Source organism: Pyrus communis, chromosome 12 (assembly GCF_041283825.1).
Source record: "Pyrus communis isolate YQ-2024b chromosome 12, ASM4128382v1, whole genome shotgun sequence".
In the NCBI taxonomy this organism is placed as follows: Eukaryota; Viridiplantae; Streptophyta; class Magnoliopsida; order Rosales; family Rosaceae; genus Pyrus; species Pyrus communis.
In genome coordinates, this window is record NC_142576.1 from 25,253,762 (window position 1) to 25,276,057 (window position 22,296).

At 37.4% G+C, this 22,296-nt stretch overlaps 6 protein-coding genes across 9 annotated transcripts; 4 read left to right on the forward strand and 2 right to left on the reverse strand.

Moving 5' to 3' along the window:
* Positions 1-237: 237 nt before the first annotated feature.
* On the reverse strand, positions 238-2,937 carry LOC137745618 (DNA-directed RNA polymerases II, IV and V subunit 6A). Its single transcript, XM_068485596.2, has 6 exons — positions 2,795-2,937; positions 2,670-2,703; positions 2,386-2,564; positions 2,227-2,278; positions 697-764; positions 238-515 (listed from the first exon to the last, which is right to left on the reverse strand). Exons 1-6 carry the CDS (start codon positions 2,827-2,829, stop codon positions 446-448), a joined length of 438 nt encoding a protein of 145 aa, XP_068341697.2. The 5' UTR covers positions 2,830-2,937; the 3' UTR covers positions 238-445.
* Positions 2,938-3,021: 84 nt separating this feature from the next.
* Positions 3,022-5,624, forward strand: LOC137745619 (uncharacterized protein At4g14342). 2 transcript variants are annotated; one of them, XM_088681390.1, is made up of 5 exons: positions 3,022-3,162; positions 3,380-3,465; positions 3,819-3,942; positions 4,532-4,575; positions 5,202-5,412. In XM_088681390.1, exons 1-4 carry the CDS (start codon positions 3,157-3,159, stop codon positions 4,559-4,561), a joined length of 246 nt encoding a protein of 81 aa, XP_088537516.1. In that variant the 5' UTR covers positions 3,022-3,156; the 3' UTR covers positions 4,562-4,575; positions 5,202-5,412. The 2 variants fall into 2 exon arrangements, with proteins under 2 accessions (XP_088537516.1, XP_068341698.2); XM_068485597.2 differs by lacking the exon at positions 4,532-4,575 and having other exon boundaries at positions 5,202-5,624.
* Positions 5,625-6,731: 1,107 nt separating this feature from the next.
* Positions 6,732-9,326, forward strand: SETH1 (phosphatidylinositolglycan synthase family protein). 2 transcript variants are annotated; one of them, XM_068485823.2, is made up of 3 exons: positions 6,732-6,851; positions 7,962-8,058; positions 8,207-9,326. In XM_068485823.2, the coding sequence occupies exon 3, from the start codon at positions 8,269-8,271 to the stop codon at positions 9,178-9,180; it is 912 nt and encodes a 303-aa protein (XP_068341924.2). In that variant the 5' UTR covers positions 6,732-6,851; positions 7,962-8,058; positions 8,207-8,268; the 3' UTR covers positions 9,181-9,326. The 2 variants fall into 2 exon arrangements, with proteins under 2 accessions (XP_068341924.2, XP_068341923.2); XM_068485822.2 differs by having other exon boundaries at positions 6,734-6,851; positions 7,959-8,058.
* A 565-nt stretch (positions 9,327-9,891) lies between these two features.
* Positions 9,892-12,612, forward strand: LOC137745722 (axoneme-associated protein MST101(2) protein). The gene is made up of 5 exons (XM_068485725.2): positions 9,892-10,031; positions 10,241-10,426; positions 10,909-10,979; positions 11,934-12,020; positions 12,105-12,612. Exons 2-5 carry the CDS (start codon positions 10,297-10,299, stop codon positions 12,351-12,353), a joined length of 537 nt encoding a protein of 178 aa, XP_068341826.2. The 5' UTR covers positions 9,892-10,031; positions 10,241-10,296; the 3' UTR covers positions 12,354-12,612.
* A 1,006-nt stretch (positions 12,613-13,618) lies between these two features.
* Positions 13,619-17,180, reverse strand: LOC137744604 (zinc finger BED domain-containing protein RICESLEEPER 2-like). Its single transcript, XM_088680978.1, has 6 exons — positions 17,177-17,180; positions 16,848-16,870; positions 16,410-16,742; positions 14,012-15,431; positions 13,866-13,930; positions 13,619-13,782 (listed from the first exon to the last, which is right to left on the reverse strand). Exons 1-5 carry the CDS (start codon positions 17,178-17,180, stop codon positions 13,881-13,883), a joined length of 1,830 nt encoding a protein of 609 aa, XP_088537104.1. The 3' UTR covers positions 13,619-13,782; positions 13,866-13,880.
* A 1,020-nt stretch (positions 17,181-18,200) lies between these two features.
* Positions 18,201-21,734, forward strand: LOC137744228 (maltase-glucoamylase, intestinal protein). Of its 2 annotated transcripts, XM_068484088.2 has the most exons (5): positions 18,201-18,321; positions 18,425-18,659; positions 19,232-19,287; positions 21,123-21,206; positions 21,280-21,734. In XM_068484088.2, exons 1-5 carry the CDS (start codon positions 18,289-18,291, stop codon positions 21,691-21,693), a joined length of 822 nt encoding a protein of 273 aa, XP_068340189.2. In that variant the 5' UTR covers positions 18,201-18,288; the 3' UTR covers positions 21,694-21,734. The 2 variants fall into 2 exon arrangements, with proteins under 2 accessions (XP_068340189.2, XP_068340190.2); XM_068484089.2 differs by lacking the exons at positions 21,123-21,206; positions 21,280-21,734 and adding an exon at positions 20,500-20,778.
* Positions 21,735-22,296: the final 562 nt, after the last annotated feature.

A 22,296-nucleotide genomic window follows, 5' to 3' on the forward strand; every position in this document is an offset into this window, starting at 1 on the left:
TGAATTGCTTCCTTCCATAAAACACTTGAAGTGCGTTTTGAAACACACACCAACTTCTTTTGCAAAATATGGTCAGAAGTGCTTTTGATGATTGAAAATTACTAAGTTATTTTAAATGCGCTTCCAGACATGCCCTTAATAAACCTGTAAATATGTCAATGAACACGATGGATGAAGGCAGAATGCTTATCCCGAACTCAAGCAATCGGGTTGCCATGGTCAACACAAACATAAAGATACAGCAATAGCCGCAATGAAAATAAGCACACTTGATGAACTACATTGCTGGGGTGTCTCAGCATTATTTCAACATATTTACCAAAAAAGTTCTTTAAGTCTTCCAACATGTAAGTTCATAGGTCCAGTGCCAAAAGAGAGATCTTCCTAATACTTAGAGGCTAATATTGACATCGGAAACCATTCTCCATGCATAAACGAGATCTGATCAATCACCTCCCACCTGCCTCTTCCAGGAGTCTTCGACGATCAATTCATCTACGCCCCAGTCTTCGTAGCTGAAAATATTAAACCTCATTTAATGTTTTTCTTAAACCACCTACAAATCTTAAAATACAAGTTATGGAAAGTTTTGTGCCCGTGTGTGCAATCATGAACAAGCTTCTCAAAAAACTCGTAAACTGGTAGTTTGAACCAAGACCTCTCAAATCATAGGCAAAACTAAAACTAGAACCTCACCTTCCATCAGGCAGGTAGCGGCGTATGGTGAATGGTATCTTCCGCTCACGAAGCTCCTTCATAGCAATCTATGAAATTCAATATTCCAGAGATTTTTGTTAGCACACTAGAGTATAGCACAAGGGAACAATACCTGTTCTATCAATTAGATTACTTTGTGTACTAACAATTAGACAATATGTAATGTCGCCTAAATGGTTTAATTTAAACCATCATATTTGACCATTGGAGCAATGTCGACCCCATGTTAAATTTCTATGCAGTCAAATGGATTAACGATATGTGATTCATGCCGGCACTTTTTATAGCAACTTATTTGTTTCTGACTGTTTAAAACAACTAAAAAGTAGAAAATGAAGGGAACTTTTTCCCTCCCAACCCAACTGTAATAGCTACAGAGTAAATTAAGGAAATTCAACAAAGCGTATACTCCTCTCCAATTCTGAGTGGCATGGCTGGCTTAACATGTCATTGAGAACAATAACCAAAGAAGTCATTAATGTTATATTTCATGCAGTGATATTCTTCTTCGCTGTTAATCCAGATAACTAGCAAATCTTACTTGGTTATAAGCTCTACTACCCTTATAGAGAAACAATCTCATTTCTCGTAAGAATGAGAAACATAAAAAATCTCTTTTCTCTCCCATGTAACCATTACTAACATCTAGCTATATGTATGCATCTGGAGTGGAGAGGCCCAACACACACCTAAACCATGCCTACATATGTGTGTGTGCGCGCGCGCGCGCGCAAGGCAACTATATATACCACGTTCTTTAACCTCCCAGAAGAGTATAAACAAATGAACACAAGGGATGAACCACCAACTCCATTTGTCTGTTCACAGTTCATAGAGAGATGACACACACAAACCACAGTTGATTAAACTGAGAACCGAAAAGATATACTTTGTTCTTATGACATATACTGATATCACTCCTTTAGAGTCATCCTTTCCATTTTCTCCATCATTTCCTCCTCTTCCTTAATTAATTACCAAGAAACACCAGTTGCTGACATATATAATCAACAATCAGAAACCTATAGCCTTACCCACTCCCAAATATATCAAGATTGATAATGCAGCACCTAATGTCACATTCATTGAATTGGGTAAGGATGAACATTATTCAAGATATTCACGCTCGTATTTTCAATAGCTACCAGAATTAAATATTTTTAATGCATTGCATCATTCATGTTGCTGTTGCATATCTACATTGTACTACGAAGAATTAGATGCTACCAGGACAATTAAGCACTCACGAAAACAGCATTTCTACCCCTATTTCCATTCTGCAACACTCTAGCTACCAAAAACTTTTGAAGAAATAGTCAATAAGGCGGTTGGTGAACGTTGTACATATATCATTATCGACATTTTCATCTTTTGACGATATAATCTCACATTACAAGTTTTAGTCCTTAATTTACCTCAACTCAACGTGAAAGCAGCAAAATGACAAGATCGAAACAGAGGCTAATAGATTTACAAGTGATAAATATCTGTAGGGGAATGGAATCTTACCTCAAGCGGGTCAGTCTCGCCCTCCAATTCAACCATAACAGGGGCATTCATGCTGTTCATCCAACCCAAAGATTAAAATTTTGTCAGCGTCCATCGAAGCCAAAATCAAACAAATAAAAATTGTAGACAGATAACGTAAAGTTTGGAAATTTGAAATACCTAATCTGCAGAGCACGGGTACCCAAGATTCTAGCACGCTCATACTTGGTCATATATTTCGAGGTTTTCCGAGGCCGTTCCACGCCCTCTTGTTCTTCCTTCTCCTCGGCTTCGATGGGATCTCCTGCAACATCATCATCATTGTTCAAATTGTCAACATCCTCCTCCTCTGCCCCTTCCTGCCCATCATTCCAATTAAAACTCAGAAAAAAAAAACAAAAAAAAAAAAAAAACATTATATTTACCAACAAAAAGGGGAAAACTAAAAAGAGTAAGAACCTTACTTCAATTTCGGGCTCTGGAGGTTCATCCTGGTATCTGCAAAAAAAATGAATAATAAATCAGTATACCTCACATACGCAATGACAGAAAATCTGAGGAGAGAGAGAGAGAGAGAGAGAGAGAGAACCCCATGTCAACGTCGTTGTAGTCGTCGTCCGCCATTGTTGATGGGTGAAGAAGTTCTGGTTTAGGGTTTAAGAACTTTCGAGAGAGAGCGTCTGGAATAATGTGGGAAGGGATTAGGGTTTGAAATAAGGTTTTTGAACGATCAGGTGTGGCAACGACCACCGTAAAGTTTCTAAAGTCCAATCACAGTATAACAACTGGCAATTTTTTTAATGAGCCGAGGGTTTAAACGGTTTTTAACACAGACCGCTTTCCTCAAAGCTTCTTCTGCTAGACGCCGTCGTTTTCCCCCTTATATCCTCAGGCAATCCATCTTCTTCTTCTATCTGAAACCCTAGCTGGCGCTTGTTCTCGTTCGCCATTATGCAGGTAACTATATATCAAATCGATATTATCGCCCTAATTAATCTCTTAAAACCCCAATTTTCTGTTTGTTTGCTGAGAAAATTGAGGAAGAAAATCAACATCCATCTCCCTCAAGCTGTCCTCTTGAGGATTCCAAATTCATAAACCCTAATTTTTTTCTTCGTTTACTTAAAATTAGTAATTAGAGCATAGCTAATTGTTTTTATTTTGATTGGTTTAGGCCAGTGACAGGTTCAACATCAATTCCCAGCTTGAACACCTTCAAGCTAAGTACGTTGGAACCGGGCACGCCGACTTGAATCGATAGTGAGTAGTTAAATCTCTCTTCCTTTCAATTCTTGAAGAACGAAAAACAATTAGAGCTCGTTGGATATATTTTTAAAATGACTAAAAGCGTTTTTGGTGAAAATGTTTTTGGAACCAATTCTTAGTAAAAATACAAGGAAATTCTGAAAATGTACTTAAATGCTTCATGGAAGAAGCACATAACTGATGCTTCTTGCAAAAAGCACTTCAAGTACTTTTGGAATTCTAAATCATTTTCTCTAAAAATGCTTTCAGTCATTTTAAAAGCACATCCAAACGAGCCCTTAATCTTTTGCGTTTATAATTTTGCTTATGTGTTAATCTTGAAACTATCTCGTCTCTGTAATGTGTAGTGAATGGGCGGTGAATATTCAGCGTGATAGCTACGCTTCGTACGTTGGCCATTATCCGATTCTCGCATACTTTGCTCTTGCCGAGAATGAGTGCATTGGGAGAGAACGCTACAACTTTATGCAGGTTCTCTTTATTCCTTTGTTTTTGTGCTTATGTATGACTTTGAGGATAACTAATTTCGTTGGGTGTTTGGCTTTAGTTGGCTTTAGGAATTGTATTCTGGATATAGTCTCTTGCATTGTTGTGAGTGATTTCACATTTTCTTACTTGTTTGTACCTCGTAGTATTACTTATCCATGTGTGTTAGCCCCGTTCGAACCTTAACTCATATACACAAAAAACTAATCATACAAGAACTAGAATTACTAATCAATTCATTTAACATCATGATTGTACAAAGACCTCAGTATATAAACTGAGTTTGCAAGCTGAAGCGCCTAACTAAAACCAATCTCTCATAAATTTACTAAAATAACCGTAGCTTCCTATCAATTTGTGTTTTGCGGTGGTGTATGTGATATTGACAAAGTATTGTACTTTTAAATGTTTTCTTACCTTGTGTGTTGTACTTTTTCGCGGGTAAACAAAAGCGGCTCTTAGCCTTACCCTGTGCGGTATAAGATCTTGAGGGAAAAGAATGGTCGTAATAGTTTCTTTGGAGTGAGTTTTTTTATTTCATGGTTTGGCTAAAGCTATCTAATTCTGTGAGCAGTTTTGCGTTGAAGTAATCCCGTCTGCTTAGTGTTTTCTTTGATGGTACGTGCATCTTTTGTATCCAATCGTAGGAAGGATTGCCCTTATGGTATAAGGTTTAAGCGGCCAAACAGTTGTGTAGCCAGTTAGTTAAGCAAGCATGGATTAAGATTTTAATAATCTTGCTTATAGGTACACTAAAAGCAGGATGATGTTGAATTTAATAGGTTTCGTCAACAATTCAATCGTACATGCCTTTAAATTTCACGGGATGTAGGTTACGTATGAAATGTGGCTCTTGTGCGTACAATGTGTAATTGTAAATTTATGTGACTAAGACTTAAGTGCTATGGGTTTGTGTGCGCACACAAACGCAGACACATGTTTTGATACTAATTATTTGTTAGGCTTCCTCGTGTTAGTTTCCAAATTCCGGTATAATTTTGGTTTCTTGTTAACATCACTTGGTCCAGTCACGTAGTCTATCATGTTACGTGCGCCTTTCGTATTTTTCCCTTTATTTGTACGCTTATCATCTGATGCGTAAGTTTGTTCTAGGTAATTTATGATGGCTGTCTATTATTAGGTATGATTTGGTCTTATAGAGAGATTGGATTACGCGAGTTATAGTATTCGAGCACTCAATACGTGTTGTAATGAATTGGTTGGTTTTCATTTTTGTTGTGCAGAAAATGCTTTTGCCTTGTGGTCCTCCCCCAGAAAGAGAAGACGATTGAGAACGTTATGAGGAGTGCATATCCTGTTTGCTGGAAGTAGCCATCATATCTCTCTTGCTGCCCTTATAAAAATGGTCACTGAGTTTGTATATCTAAATCATTTTGGTCATTCTGTAAAATTTGTCAATATTCTCATTAAGTGAAGGGGTTTGTTTGACAAAAATACATTCAAAAGGTGACCACAATTAACGTGATAATTTCACGAGGATATTGACAGATTTTTCACGAAAAGTTCAAAATGATTTACGATGTACAAACTCATTGGTCTCTTTTAATTTTCATATCAGAGACTAAAATGAAGAGTATTTTCAATCTTACAATTGGATTGGATACGGTTTTATTCAAATAAATCGGTTCTGAAGCGATTATTTAACAGCCCTAGCTATTTCACCAAATGGGAAAGCTCAACTAACATCACCAAAAGAAGTCACAACTATGGATTATCACAACACATAAAAACCTATTTGAAATGAAGCAGACTTGGGCATAAGAAAGTAGGCTAGAGTAATGTGTTTCTCCTTCGACATTAAAGTCGAGTGTTTGATGTCTAAAATTTAGTTGGAACTTAACATAATTAACATGTATTGAAGTGGATCCCTTCAGATTATTGATTGTTGCAATTGAAATATTATAGCGGGAGTGACTACAATATTTGCACGTATTTAACACAATCATCATCTGATGGTAAGTATTATAGCTAAATTCTAACTGTAACAAGTTTTTCACGTAATTAACATGTGTGTGACATGTGCGGGTAAATATGTATGTCACATATGTGCGGGTAAATAGTGAAAATTGATACATAAAAAAAAACCATGTACATGCTTCAATTTTTAATTTAAAAAAAAATGACTGAATCATGTTATTATCCTTTAATTGCAATAATAACTAAATTTTGTTATAATTGGAGAAATTTTTCAACATGCGGAGAATATAACTCGGTATATCAAGGTGTTATAATATAATTGGTTGGAATTTAAAAAAATTTCAACCACTCATATTGGAAGGGGATCCTATCCGGGTCCCTTCCACCAAATCCTCACGATTCACAAATCTGGGCTCTTGAAATTTGATTTAACGATTAAAAATAAGAGGTCCCATTAAAAGTTATAATAACTTTAGCTGTTGGATAAAATTTTAAGAATCCTGATTGGTGGATCGTGAGTATTTGATAGAAGGGATTTGGAAATGATCAATTTTCACTTATATTATGATACTGGATGTATCGAGCGACAAACTAAAAAGTTTTTTCAACAATTGAATTTGAAACTATAAGGATTGAAGTGAAACTTCGCTCAAACTACAAAGCTTAAAATCATAATACTGGGGAAGTGTCCTAGAAATAAATCATAATACTTGGGCTGAAAAGTTAAATTTTAAGGCGCGCGTAGAGCGCGACTGAGAAAATAAAAAAAAGCCTGTCGACACGCGCCGTAGCGGACGGTTTTGCATTTTTCCATGCAGCTTTTCCTTCCATACGACGTCGTGTCGTCTTCTTCCCCTTGCCAAGTTCCAATTCCGCTCCAGAAATAAAGAACCCTAAATCCCCAAATTTCCCGAAACCCTAAAAACTTTGGCATTCTTCCGAATAAGGTTCAGCTTGTAAGTCTGCTTGGTTCTTTAATTTATCTCTCTCCTTTATTTTTGCGTTTTTTGTTTATGCTTTTCCTCTCAGATGCAGTAAATACCTGAATCTGTTGATTTGAATCCAGAAAAATATAATTTTAGGAGAATTTTTCTGATTATTTTTGTGTGTGGTTCCTCTGGAAATAAGACAGCAATTGGGATAATGGTAGTAGTTGCTACAGGTTGCACTGCCTTTTTGGGCTTGTTAGGATTGGATTGGATTTGATTGGATTACTCGAAAACTTCAAGGTGTATCGAAGGTGGCGGTGAATGATTTTTCTTTTTGAGAGGGTTAGACATTAAGGATATTCCTTCTAATCCTACCATTTTAGAGGATTGGAATGGATAAGTTTTGTTAATGAGTAATCCTTCTTCTTTCTTCAAGATGGACACGATGTTGTTATTTCTTCCGTCAACGGACATTGATTATAGCGAGTTATCTAGTTCAATCCAATCCTAGACACTAAACGAGTCCTTTTTGACACCCAAATAGTTAGTTGCTTTTTCAGTCTAATGGTTTTTATTTGAAAGTTTGAGGTTCGTTTAATTATTATATGTTTTGTTTGTTCAATTCAAAACACGAACTTGTAAGTTGGAACTGTAATTTATTGTCTAGAGTAGATAAGTTGACATTATCAAAGAGAAATATATACTGTCGAGAGATTGCATGTCAGTGTTCCTTCCTAGGAGTTATTATTTATGATAGCACGAAGAAGAACTCCAAGGAAGGAAGCCCAGTTTGTGGAAGTGGGGGAGTAGATCTGTTGATCCTCTGTCTTCTGTCAATAAAACCCTATTTCTTCTTGACGCAAGCCTTTATTCCTTTTTCGACATATTGGGGGCTGCCCCTTTCTTTGCATATGATGATGTGATGTTTGCCTGTTTGGTGGTTTATGTAATGAAAAGATTATGATGTTTTGGCTTCAAGTGTCTTTACTTTTTAGCTTTTGTTTTGTGATCACTGCATAGTTTTTGCCATTTTATTTCAAATAATTTTCAGCTGTCCTTCATCAGCTTGGTATTTAAAAAATCCCAATTTCAGTACTATGCCTTAATTTGTCTTCTGTTTCTTACGTTCCCCAGTAGATTCTGACACATGTTCGGATCAGCCAACTTCGCACTAACCCTGATGATGTGTGAGATTTGGGATGCATAACAATGGCTCCGTGTTTTCTTGTTTGAGGTATCTCTTTACTCACACCTACTCCTACATTTCCATATAATTCTTTGATATTAGCTATTTTCACCTCAGGAAATTAGGGGGATAAAATGAATATCAGTCAGTGGTTGTATTTTGGTTTTCATTGTTTATGTTTCATGTAATTGGACAGGTCGAAACCAGTAGGGCAAAGTACACTCTTGAGGGTGGGGTTTTGTGAATATTTGGATTGTAATGGATACCAACATGACTGAAAGGACATCTCCGACAGAAACCAAATGGAGAAAAGTGGCTTATGGAGGGATGCAACCTGGGTTTGATGACAATCACACTGATGAATCATTTCTCGAAGAGATGGTCACAAATGCCAATGTGCGAAAAAGGGACATGCTAAAAGTGATGCAGGATTCAGTTTCCATCTCCCAATATCTGTGCATCGTAACTCTCACTGGTTTGGTTTGGATCTACACCCTCAGATCAACTCTAAATGAAAATTCGCTTTTGCTTCTAGATGTCACCCTTCTCGGGTTGGGGTTTCTCATACTCATTTTAACTCAAGAAATGTTTTCCCTCAATCTTCTTTTCCATTACATCCTCAATATTTCTTTTTTTACCACCGGCTTATATCTTCTAGCTCCTATTTATCAAACTCTTACAAGATCCATTAGCTCAGACTCTGTTTGGGCAGTAACCGTCTCACTCCTTGTGCTTCACCTTTTTCTCCATGACTACTTTGGGTCCACCATAAGAACTCTTGAGGCCCCAAACAATCCGACATTGACAAGTTGCATCTCTTTAAATGCTTCTGTTGTGGCCTCGGTTTTCATGGCTTCGCGCCTGCCTTCAAGTCTTCTTGTATTTGCGAACATGCTTTTCTCCCTGCAAGTTTTTCTTTTCGCTCCGTTGGTAACTTACTGCATCAGGAAGTATTCCTTCCGTCTGCACCTCTGGTTTTCGTTTAGTCTGATGGTTGCAACCTTGGCTTTTGTTTACACGCTGCACTTGTTTCTTTTCGTGATGCTGTTAGGGTTGTTGGTTTTTGTAACTGTGGTCTGTCCGTATTGGCTGATACGGATGCAGGAGTACAAATTTGAGATTAACGGTCCGTGGGATGAGGCTAAGCTTTGTTTTGAGATTGTAGATTGAGATTTTGAGTGCCGTTAGGACTGTTTGTTGTAATATATGTAATTTCAATGTAGAACATACAAATGCTGTGTAAACATTATCTTCTGTATCTCTTACCGTTAATCGTGTTTAGTGATGTTATACTTATCAACTTATGTCATTATAAATCGGTTTTTCTATGGTGCACAGTCGTTATATGCTTCAATCAGTAGATAGGTCTCGAGTTCAAATATCCTTCCCAACTCAACCAATACCCAATTCTCATTAAGGAAGAAAAAGGTCATAATGTTTCTTTTCTTCTATTTTTCTTAAGTACCTACATGCACTCAACCTTTCCTCCTGCAGTCCACCGATCGATGCAAACCCTTTTTCAACACAATCAAAAAGGCGCAGGGGAGCAAGTGGGACGACGAGTGCGAGAAAGCGTTCTAGAACAATTATTTATCATCAATTTAAGCTTTGGATCAATTTCAACAGTCAAAATATGTGTTTTCTTCTTTGTTTTTCCTTGACAAACGGTAAGATAATTTACATTAAACTACAAAGACAAGATTTAAACACAGTACCTCAAAATCAGTGTTAAAAGTCAATAAACATATGAATATGAAATGGGTTGCCCAGTTGAAATACCTAGCCCACCAAGCCCACCTAGCAGCCCAGCCCACAACCCATTCCTGTCCAATGTCCAGATCCAAAAAAAAAAAAGAAAATGTATAAATTAGAAAATTATAAGGGCATTTGGTTCGAATAAGTCGTCGAGTCCCGAACGCGAGCACGCAGCCTCCTCAGTCTTCAGCACTAAGTCCTCCCTGTAGCTCGAGCCGCCGCTCCACCGCCATTCTGCAGCACTCCTCCACCCAGCGCCGCCCTCTGTAAGTCCTTGCTCGTAATTTCACCTTCTTCTTCTTGTTTAACTCTTCTGCCTCTTGTCTTCTCTGTTACAAGGAATTCGGTGAACGTATTCATCTTTCCTGTTTGATTTTTTTAGCAAATTAACTTTAATTATGTTTCTAACTTCTTATTATTTCCGAATTAGTGACTAAATTGTTACAAATTTCTGAATTAACCATAATTCTGGCAGGTTACTAGGGCTTTTGCAATACTTTGTTCCCAATTTGTTCCAACAAATAGGAAAAAATGCAGAAGAATAAGGGAAGACAAAGAGGAGGGCCATTTACGAGACGAACGGATAACAAGGAAGAAAACTCAGATACCCACTTCCAAAAAATGGACTTGAGGAACATTGCTAAAGAGATTGAGCTTTTGGGTATGTATATAATCTGTCACTATTGTTTTTCGCATTCATACAGTTCCTTTTGTTGTAATAACCTAAGATTTTTCGGTGAAACAACATTTTTATAGAACCTATAAGCCCAATGTGAGTTCCTTCTACAAAGCGTATTGGTTTAGGGTGTTGTCGTACCGAATTTGTTAGGAAGATGATAGAATTGCTTGACATGCTCCATGGATAATGCCCGTGAAATGCTCATGTTTTCGTTTGATGCATCACATTGATGGGGCCTAGCTACTTAAGATTATTTCAGTGGTCAAGTGAATCTTTTGTATTGTTCACTCAAAGTTTTGTTGTATGGTGAGACAAAAGTATCATTTCGTGGTGTGTGGATTTTACTTATATGTATAAGTAATGGGATTGGACAACGTCATGTGTTTGATGCATTTATCTGTACCTTTTCAGTTATGTTTATGCTAATTTTAGTCTGCCCTTCCACTTCAAATTACTGCATTCAGGTACTTCTAATATGACATGGAAGGAGAGAAAGGAGTTGGAAAATAGGAGGGTGGTTTCTCTAGGCGGAAAGGTATAGACCTATCCCTATATTTAATTTCAAAAGTATTAATCTATGAACTGCTTTGTTTTGATTTATGTTTTTGTTGTAATGGGAAAAGGATTTAGTTTTAGGAAAATAAATGGTGAGAGGAGTTCGTTAGTGCCTATTATTTCCACACTCCACAAGCCTTGTTGTCATGTATCTGTAGCCTGTTTGTGCCACGTTGATTTGGAAGTCTAAGGTACCCCATAAGGTACAAAATACTTGCTTGGATAAGCTTGTGGAGAAGTTTGTACCTGTAACATTATCTAGAAGAACGAGGCTTAGTGTTGGCTTATCACCTGCTCATAGGAAATATCACCTTTTGATTGCACTATGTGCAATGATCTGATTGATAGTATTGACGATATTTTTAGTCGCTGTGATCACTTTGAGGCTTAGGTATAGATTGTTCTGGAAAGCAAGGTCTGTTCAGGGCAAACAGAAAAGTGGAGGACAAATAAATTTTGTGGAACAGGGGAAAGTTTCTGGTTTTCTGTAGGCTTCGAGTCCAATTAATTTAGGGACGTTCCATTGTTTTAGATTAGTGTGGGTTGGAGGGCTGATGTAGCTTAAGTCAGCTGTTAGTTTTTGAGGTGTGTAGTCTGTTGTAATGACGGTTTGGTTCTGTTAATGTATAAACGTGGTGGTTTTGATTGCATTTTCAGTGGGCTGCTCGCTTGGTGCAACGGACATTTGTTTTATTTATTACTTGAGTTGAATATGGTTTTTATGTTTCCTGTAAATGGGAATGAAATTTGCTTAAGTTTGCAAATAGTGCTAGTAGTCAGCTGAAAGCACACAGCTTATATAACTAAAGAGCAATAGGACATTGGTCTCCTTCAGCTGAGCACCGACTAGTACTACTTTTTTCAATATGGCCATGTATGCATTCATTTACAAGCTCTCCAAAAGTATTCATGAGTGCTTGCTTCCTTGAAACAGCCTCAAAAGAACCGGCGACTACCTCTAAGTGTAGCAAAACTGGTCATGAAGAATCAAAAGAAAAGGGAGCAAAAACTGCAAGAACAGGTGATTTTCTTCTTCCACTGTCCTTTTTAATTTGCAAATGGTAGTTTGGTCAACTTGAACTAACTCGATACTCAATCTGTATAGAACATGGTCCTTGGACGTTTTGGTGGGAATTCAAGTGGCAGTTCTAAGAGATCCACAGAGAGGAAGAGGCCCGAGAACAGGGGTTTGAAAGGAAGCGAAGGACACTTTAAAAACGGTGTACTTGATGTGAAGCATTTGTTACGTCCTACTTCATCTGGAGACACATATGCTGGTCCGAGTATGTTCAGAGGGAAAACTAAGGGGAAGCGAAAGAACAACACAGGTAAGAAGATCGGCGGTATGGACTAGCATAATGACGGAAAATCATTTTAAACAAGAGCAGAAAGATTTTGCTTGTGTTGGTGATGCTCCTATCGGCATTGGAACTCAAACAATACTAGTGTGATCCCATGTATCTTGGCAGCCACTAGCATTTAGCGACAACTCTTTTTCGGGTTTGTTATTTACTTCCTTTTAGTTCGAAATCTGTACCTCTCTTTACTGGACCGGATATAAACGTACACACCATGCAATTTTTATCTAACAGATGCAGTTTCCGTTTTCATGATTTCATCGAGCAATCAGATGCCCGATCGTGGTTTCCTGGTTTCGTTCGATCTTCATTGTCGTGCTCTAGAATTCATTCTGTAGAGTACTTATGAGATGTGTATGTTTAAGTCAATTTACCTATGTAAACAAAATCTCGAGTGCTTTCTTTGCCGTTCAACTTTTTAACATTTGACAGAAATTTGGAACAAATGTTAAAAAGTAAACGGTAAGCCCCAAAATTTGATTTTCAGAGTTCAAATCCCTAAATTAGAGGGGCAGAAAATGTTTATTTAGAAGTGCTACAAAATCTCAATTTTCTCATATCGGACCGTGAGGTTTTAAAATTGTTTCCATTTATGCATTTCATCTATTTAATCATATGATTCTTAATTTTTTATCTACTATTATCTAAAAATAATCAAGTTATTAATGACTAGGCGAAACCAAGAAATAACCCCTCACGTGCGAAATTATAGAAGATCTCCTTTAAGATCAAACAATTCTATCGAATTGAGTATGATTGTATGTGCGATAACATCTACTATACCATGAATATAAATTGATGTTATGACATGTGAGACCCACTTTCAGGCTATGCAGAAGTCACAATTACACCAATCGGACCAAAATAAGTGATTGTTTTAGAATAGAGACTATTAATTGAGATGTTGAAGCTCTATTATATCTACTTTTGGTCCATGTGGTGCTAATGTGCATTCCACAACTCATAAAATTGGACCCAAACCCAATTTAACGAAGGACTGCGAAGTCAACCTGATGGAAGGCATAGATTGATAAGATCTCAAGATTTTATGATGCAATGTGAAAAGATTAACACCCGTAACCAGTTTTAAAAACCATTTCAAACCTGAACGGTGTAAAATGAAGTGGTTCAAAAATAAATCATGACATAAGTACAAATACTTTCAGAGGCGACCCGGTCTTGAAAACAATACAACACTGAGTGAAATCCAAACACAAAATACAACAGAAAGTACAAGATTTAAAAGGATAATTGTCCACCGGGCTAAATTGTCTATCCAGTCAGGTCAAGCTATCCGATTCCAAACTGAAAGTATTAGATTAAGGATTATCCTCCACCGGACTAAATCCTCCACCACTTCCTCCAAGCACCCATGATATCCACGTTTCAACCGAAGTTCTTCAAAACTTCAACCTTCAAAGAGTTCTGATAACCAAACATGAAATCATCATACATTGTTAAACATCTGCTACGACTAAATTAACGAAACAAGATTAACGTAAACTTACCGAAACAAGACAGAATCAACCATCAACGTCCATCTGTTGAGTTGTTGGGGGTGGTCCGAAAAACTCTACACGAAAAGAATGGGAAATGTTTGAAGAAATGCATAAATTCAACTCGGGCCCAAATTACAAAGAATTTGAATTGTTACCTGACTCGATTTCTTCGTAGAATTGTGTGTCCCGGATAAGTGTTTCATCATCATCTACCAAGACGGGAGAAGATGGTAGGGTTCGTAGCCAATCTTGCGAGCACATCAACGCCTGCGCAAACTTAGGAGTGTACGAGCTCCAATGCTTATTAAGAGCACGCCCTCCTGTGCCTGTGCTAAATGCAGACTCAGATGAAGCCATTGTAGGTAATGGAATGGCAAACACGTCCCCTGCAATGCCCGACAAAATTCGATACCTTGTAGAGTGTACTTTCCACCAATGCAGCATGTCGAACTTGTCATTTGCTGGATCCTCGCAAGGGTCCAACAAATACTTATCCACCTCGTTTCTTGGAAGTAAACCTTTCTTTTCTTTGAACTCCAGAAACTTATTTATCCACTCATCGTGACACCGATCATCATCGTTAGAAGCTTCGGGGCAACCAGGGGTGGAATCCGATGCACTATAAACCTCGTAAAGACGAAGCAACAGCTCTTTGAACCCTTTCACCATCTCTTCAACCGTGGAATCGTCATATATCTCACTTAAACAAAATGACACATAATCCAGCTTAAACCGCGGATCAAGCACAACTGAAACAATCAACAGCTTGTTGCTGTCAAGAGAACCCCAATATTTGTCATATTTTCTCTTGATACTAGCCGCCATTTTTCCCAAAACTGAATCTTGATTTCGGCTCAATGTTGTCAACTCCGATTGAATTGAACACATGGTATTGAAATACACATTCGAAGTGACACACGAAGCGCTAAACTTCAAGGTCGCATCATAAAAGATCTTCAAAAGCATAACAAAAACCCGAACATTTTCCCAATCATCGACAGTAGGTGGCCCTTTCAATTTTACCCTACTGATCCAATCCTCCAAGAAATAGGTAGCACAATCTTCATCATCTTCTTCTAGCCTCTCAAAGGCCCTTTGGAACTTTAAGGTGTCTCTCAACATCAAATAGGTTGTATTCCACCCAGTATGATCATCCGAAACCATTAGACCTTCACACTCAATTTCTTCCTGCTCAATAAATGCTGTAAATTTCGATAATCCTTTGGGAAAAATCTTTACATATCTCACAGCATTGCGAATTCTATCGATTGATTCATGCATATCTCTCAAGCTCTCGTTCACAATCGAATTCACAATACGTGTATAGCACGGCATGTGTATAAATTCACCATCTAACAAATTCCCAGCCAAAATTTTCAACTTCGTTTTCATAAAGTTGATAGCCGCATCATTTGCACTCACATTATCAACAGAAACCGTCAACACTCTTTCTAAACCCCATTCAACTAAACACGCTGCGATGAGTTCTCCAACCGTCTCCTCATTCACATCACGTACAACGCGAAAGTTCAATATTTTCTTATGCAGCTCCCAGTTACTATCAATAAAATGGACCTTCAGAGCCAATTAGTTTATATAAAGCCATATTCGTGACAAACCAAAAAGTGAAATGATTGCTCTTTTTGAAAACATCATACAACAATAATTACACAACTATTGCCCTTTTGAAAACTTCACATAACAACAATTACACTACTGTTCTCAAGTCTTCCTCGTTTAAAGCATGTGGGCATTCATTCTCACAATTTTACGACGGTTTTATTATTTTATTACTTTTATTATATAGTAAACTTTAGAATTGGTCCCTAAGTTATCACCTAGTTTACAATTGGTTCTTGAACAAAAATTCATTACTTTTGGTTTCTTGAATTTAACAACACATGCACCGTTGATTGCCTACCATTATTTATCGTAAAAATTATGTTAGTATGTTTTCAATATGTGTTGGGAGATCAAATCTAAATCAAGATGAAATTCCAAGAACCAAATCTAAACTATAGTGAAAGTTTACATATCAATTGTGGCTCCTATGTTCCGCGCCATAATCAAATTGATGAAAAACATTTCAGATTGACCAATAATGCACGTTTTGTTAAGTTCAGAATTCTAATCACAGTAATAACTAATAACCTTCTCTTGAACACAATATAACAACATTGAGACACACCCAGAAACAAGATACAACAGAAAGTAGAAAGATTTAAGGATAATTGTTCCAAGTTCCCATGATCCATGATTCGATCTGAAGTATTCAGGTCAAGTTATCCAACTCCAAACTCACTCTCCACTGCCAATGCACACCAGAAATCTTTCACCACTTCCAAGCTCCCATGATCCATGATTCGATCTGAAGTTGAAAACTTCAGATCAACTAAACACGACTCAATAGAAACTGTCGACACTCTTTCTATGCCCCAATCAACTAAACACGACTCAATGATTTCTCCCAACTGTATCCTCATTATCATCAGGTACTTGGCAAAAGTTCAACATTTTCCTACGAAGCTTCCAATCACTATCAATAAAATGGACCTTCAGAGCCTTGTAGTCGATTTGTTGCATAGAAGTCCATGTTTTGGTGGTAAGGCAGACCCTCTGCGAATTTTCAATCAACAAGCTTTTCAGTTGCTTCTTCTGATCCAAATAAAGCTGGTATGCATCTCGAGTAAGTGCTACTGGAGATGGGACATCAAACTCAGGACGAAGTGATTTCATAAAAACTTGAGCCCCTTGTCCTTCTAAAAAGCTAAGGGGCAAATCGTCGATAATTATCATCTCAGTGCATGCTCTGATATATTCTGCTTCACTTAACCACCCTCCCAAAGAATTCTCACCAGAACAACTAGGAACTTGCCCTAAGAGTCCCTTATTTTAGCTTACAAAAGGGGCACATTGTAACTGCTAAGTATCCACAACATAGTTCCCCGTTGTTAGAATCCCTACCTATATAACGGACTTAGTGATGCTAACCTTCGGGGGTTCTTCAACTATTCCTAATCTAAATAACAGAAAAAGAAGTTTACTCAGCTACAAATCTCAACACACACACATATGTAGGCTTGTTAAATGACAATATGAACTACTCGCAACCGGCCTATGTCTATATAACAACAACAAAGCCTTATTATTCCACTAAGTGGGGTCCGCAACGGGCCTATATCTATATGACAGAAATTTCCCAAGGCATTAATCTTGGGATTAATATACATGTCAATGATGTCATCACTATTTTCTGGTAATTTTCAACTTATATGCCACAGATGGACTTGCAATTCTAAGAAATGGAAAGCTGCAAATACCCATCACTCAGTTTACAGATTTATGGTTTATCACTCACACCCCTAACAAAAAAAATCAAACTAAAAATTAAAAATAAAAATTCTCCATTTGGGCATGTACAAAAATCATCAAACATGCTAGGAAACAAAAAAAGAATTATGCTTTTCATTACACATAAATAAAGTTACAGTGAGTTGGGGCATTAAATCTTCCAAGGTTTCTAACTTTCAGATCTACATAAGTAGTGACGATAAAAATAATAATAATTATGGTAGCCGGTAGGCCCTGCATGGTGCCGGAGAAAGTTTCGAGCTTTTGAGCTGAGAGAACCAAAAGGGCGGGGAGAGCGGGGTTTCAGTCTGCTAAAGGGTTTAGCTTTTATCCACGCACCGATACTTTTAATAACACGTGGTGTACCATTTGAAAAAAAATATTCCCTAAAATTATGCTCGAGAAATGCCAGTGAGCAGCAGATTCAAGATTTGAACTTTGTGGTCTTAGTATTAAAGGTCCAAATATTTTTTCATAGAAACAGAACGCTAAGTGTATACAAAAAAATTAAGTTTAATCAGCGAGACATTTCTTTGAACACTTAATGAGCTTGTTGTCATCAGTCGAACTAAATTGCACACATATCAAAAGATATTGACATATGTTGAAACAATATGATGAGTGTTATTGAGAGAATTTACCAAGTGATGCAACCTTTGATATGTCAATTTTTGGTAAGCATAAAAATAACTCATACCAAACATTTTAGAGATTAAAGATACCAATTTAGTTTCAGGAGAGTAAAGTGTGAAAAAAGATAAATTCAAAGACAAAACAATAAATAAGCCTAAAAAATTAAATAAACTAATAAAGTGAATATGGCCAAAATAACAACAGTAAGCAATTGAAAATGGAGGGTTTAACAAAACACTCCCAAAACCTGTTTAGTTTTAATGAAAAATCATATTTATATATTTTTCTAGTAGCATTTACCATACCTTTAAAAATAATTTATCTTCGTTAAAAATGAAGGTTTTTTTAGACTTTTCCTCAGTTTTTTTATAAATAAAGTCCAGTCCAATCTTAAGTCGAATAAATAAGTTTACTTCAGTTCCTTTGACTATTGATCATCCAAATTTCCATGGACGAAGCTCAACCTCCTACTCCTACTCCGGTAATCCCTCTCTCTCTCTCTCTCTCTCTCTCTCTCTCTCACATCCGATCCGATCGATCGAATTTGTACGGGAATCTGACTGTAATTTGTGAATGGTTGATAGTTTCTGGAGGTAAAATGTCAGAGTTCAGGGATGACACGGCGGTTCGCAATGGGGACGGAGGCAGGATTCGCAGTCTCACTCATAAACAAGAAATTGGGTGCGGGGGACCCACTTGCTCTGCACATTGAAGCCGTCAAAGAAGGCGAGGAGCCCATCAGTTTCGGCCCCAGCTCCGCCCTCGTCGATTACGGCAGTGGCTGGCGGTTACAGACCGTTACCCAGCTGGATTCACCTGGTAACTCAATCCCTTCTCTTCAATCACTCAATTCCAAGTTCTGTACTTTTTGTGTTTTCGAGAAAATTGGAGCATTGGTTCCTGAACTATGACTGAATTGTACCTTTCGTCAATGAAGTGCACTTGACCCCTTTAACTCTAGGATAATTGGAGCGTTGGTTCCTGAACTATGACCTAATTGTAGCTTTCGTCTTTCATATTCTGAATTGAAATCGACCAAAACCGGTGTAGGAATCTGATTCTAACTCGTCTTTGAATTGAAAGTCAATTAAAATCAGTATAGGTATCTGAACTCAACGAAATGTGTAGCATTAGTCGTTCATGCCAACTTTGTAAGAATTTTTGTAAATGAAGTGCACATGAGTTTGACAGAAATTCTCGCGAGTTGGCCTGAAGGACCAATGCTCCGCATTTTGTCAAATTTAAAAATTGGATGTTTAATTCAGCGCCAAAGCTACAATACAATACCAATGCTTCTATATACTCTTTATTTTAGTTCATTTTTTGGGTATTTGTTAAAAATGATTAAATTGTGGGTTGTAATGATTTTTTTTGTCTTTGCTCGAGTACAGGGTTTGGAGGTGAAGGGGTTGTGAGGCCAATGGCAATGCCAGTTCCCGATGTAACGGTATGATCTTATTCATCTCTTTCTGTATGTTAACTGTTAAGTGAATAAGAATTCTGTTTGTCGTTTATTGTATAGATGAGTTCAGACTGGACATTTGTTTACAGTGATTATGAAAGGACAGATTCAACCTTTTTTTGTATATACAAGCGATATTATACTTTAAATTCAAACTCAGGTGCACAGGGAGCCAATAGGGCTATGCCCACGTCTGCAAAAAAAATCAAACTTTAATAATACGAATTCAGGTTGTTAATTAACAAGTCAGTGGCTTGATTGGATGACCTTGTGGAACGTTCTAGGTTATAAATAGATTTTTGGAAGAAAAATGGGTCTAAAACCAAGACTAGATATATACTTTAGATAGTATCCACGGTCTGGAAGCTCAGTTTCTCGGGCTCATTAGGAAGGAAAACATTAGAGTGTGCATTGAAGCAGCTTGGTGATAGTCTTGACTCTTGAGCTTAAGCCCAGTACGTTGTTGTGTAAAGAGATGGAAATAATAAAAGAAAGGATTAGTCTATATCTTAGATTTCTAGGCCATGTCTCGGATAGCAAGGGTTTTGATGGGAGGTGGAATTGTGGATTGAAGGTTGTTTAAGTTCAGTAAACTATTCTGTTATTTTAGATGGGAGGATGATGGTGAGGCAGGGTGATCCGTCGTCGTCGTTTCTTTTAAGTTGTAGTCTGTGTACTAAGTAGATTGTTGGAGGGAAAACATACGTCTCATCTCAAGTTTACAGATTGGCCATGATAATTGAACTTTCGCAAGTGAATGTGCGGACAAATACCATTACACAGATAAAATCTCAAAGAAACAACTCAGAAAGTAAACCGAAAATGTGAGTCTTGAAAATATGTTCATATGCACTTCTAACCAACCAGTATTCATACTTCATAGGGGTGAAGTTTTTGTCTGAAATGATTAAGTAATCTACATTTGTGCACATGTAAAAATTTAAAATACCTTATTTGTAATGTGAGGAATGAAAACTTGCACTTGTGATAGTTATGTTTTCTTTTTCATCTAAACTAAAGTTTTTGTTTCACGAAAAGTAATGTACGATCTTAAATGATTTTTAAAAGGGTATATTTGATGACATACAATCAAATAAGCGATTAAGGGTAGCGTTCTGCCGTTTCTAAGTTGAACGTTCTCTTTATCAATTGTTGACCTTTTAGCTTGTATTAATATATGTTTATGATTTTCTGTAGCGTTCTGCCAAGTTACATGTTCCAAAGAGGGTGTTGAAACCAGCAATCAGTTTTACGTACATTGGAAAAATAGTGTTAGCTTTCGTTTTGATTTTTGTACTTGGTGCCATTTTCACGTTGGCTCTCGAGAACCTTCCTGGAATGATTTCTTTTATCGGTTCATATATGTAATTCTTTTTATTATCCTCTGAGAAATGTTAAAGATTATTAACTTATCTCAATCATTTTGTATCAAAGAAATGAGAAATGAAAAAGAATAAGGAAAAATACTTTCCGATATGTATTGTCTCCAACATAATGTATGATGTGGCGCAAATAATTTTCTCTACACTTACCGCATCGCAGAGCCGAAAGGTAAGCTGAATTACTGAACATAAGTGTTTGTTTTGGTAAGTAGCAAACCGAGAAGATATCCAGGGGGTTCAGACTCCATATACCGAACTTTTAGAACCACATTCTACCCAGAACCAACCCTAAACCATGAACTAGACATGTGTTCGGCTGTTCTACTGCATGTGTAGGCTGAGTAACATAACATTCGGTGGTTGCGCGCCAAACTTTCAAAGTTAAGTTCATCAATCAGCTGCCGAATACTGAAACTTTATCGAAAATGTATTTTGCAGCTGCAACATGATGCATCTACAACAAGCAGTGGTGTTGCAATAGATAGCCTTTTGGACACCACAAGTGAATTCATCACTGATGAGGTAAAAGTTCTGTTTTGTTGTAACTTATTGGTGGTGTATGGTTGATTAGAACAAATATACATACTTTTGGCAGGTATTCAAGAGTCGAGAAGAATTGGTCAATTGGATTCGTGTACAAGGACGGAGTTGTGGTGTGGGGGTGGTCATCAAGAGGTCAGATGCTGCTGGAAAAAATAGATTACGACGAGCTAGAATTAATCTTTGCTGTGAGCATAGTGGATACTATACTAAGAAGTCTAACGTAGATTCAGATGGCCAACAAGCGATGAGTTTCAGTGCAGATATAGATCATCGGAAGAGAAAGCGCCCTAAGGCCACAGGTACGAAAAAGTGTGGTTGCCCGTTTTTATTGAAAGGTGTAAACGTTGGTCCCGGAGATGAGTGGAAACTTGAGGTTGTATGTGGGGTGCATAACCATCCTTTCGGAGGAGGGTGTCTTGATGGGCAGTCGCATGTAGGTACAGAAGAATATGTTGAATTTGAATGAGCTTAGCCAGATCAAATAAAACCCCCTTTGTTGCATCTTAATCACTGCTTAATTTGTCGTGGATGAGTTATATATCCGACTGAAGAAATATCTTAAAAATGGGAATTGCGGATGTGCTCTCTCCATGCACCTAAGTTCGAAATCCTCCTCTTTGCATGAGTTATATTCTTATCGAACCTATCGGACAACCTAGCCAAATTTATCAGAGTTCCAATGAGCTTGAACAATCCGAATATGAGCCAATATTTGGGTCGGACTTTTCATTAAATACGACCTTAGGTGCATGGAGGGAGCACATCCGGTCTGAAAACGAAACAATGTATGGCGTTGTGCAAGGAAAGAACATTTACAGACAGCAGATTAAACACAGAACAGAGTACAATAACCATTTCCAGTATTATGGATGAACGGTTATGGCGGGTGGGTAACCGTAATTATTTACCAATAACCGTTTAAGCCTTTACCTGCTGGATAATTGTATAAATAGATATACTCATACCCATAACCGTTTATTAACGGTTAACTCTTCCTAGTTAACCGTTTAGCAACATTGGTAGGGGTAGCATTGGCTTAATCTCCATGCATAAGAAAAACGATGGATGG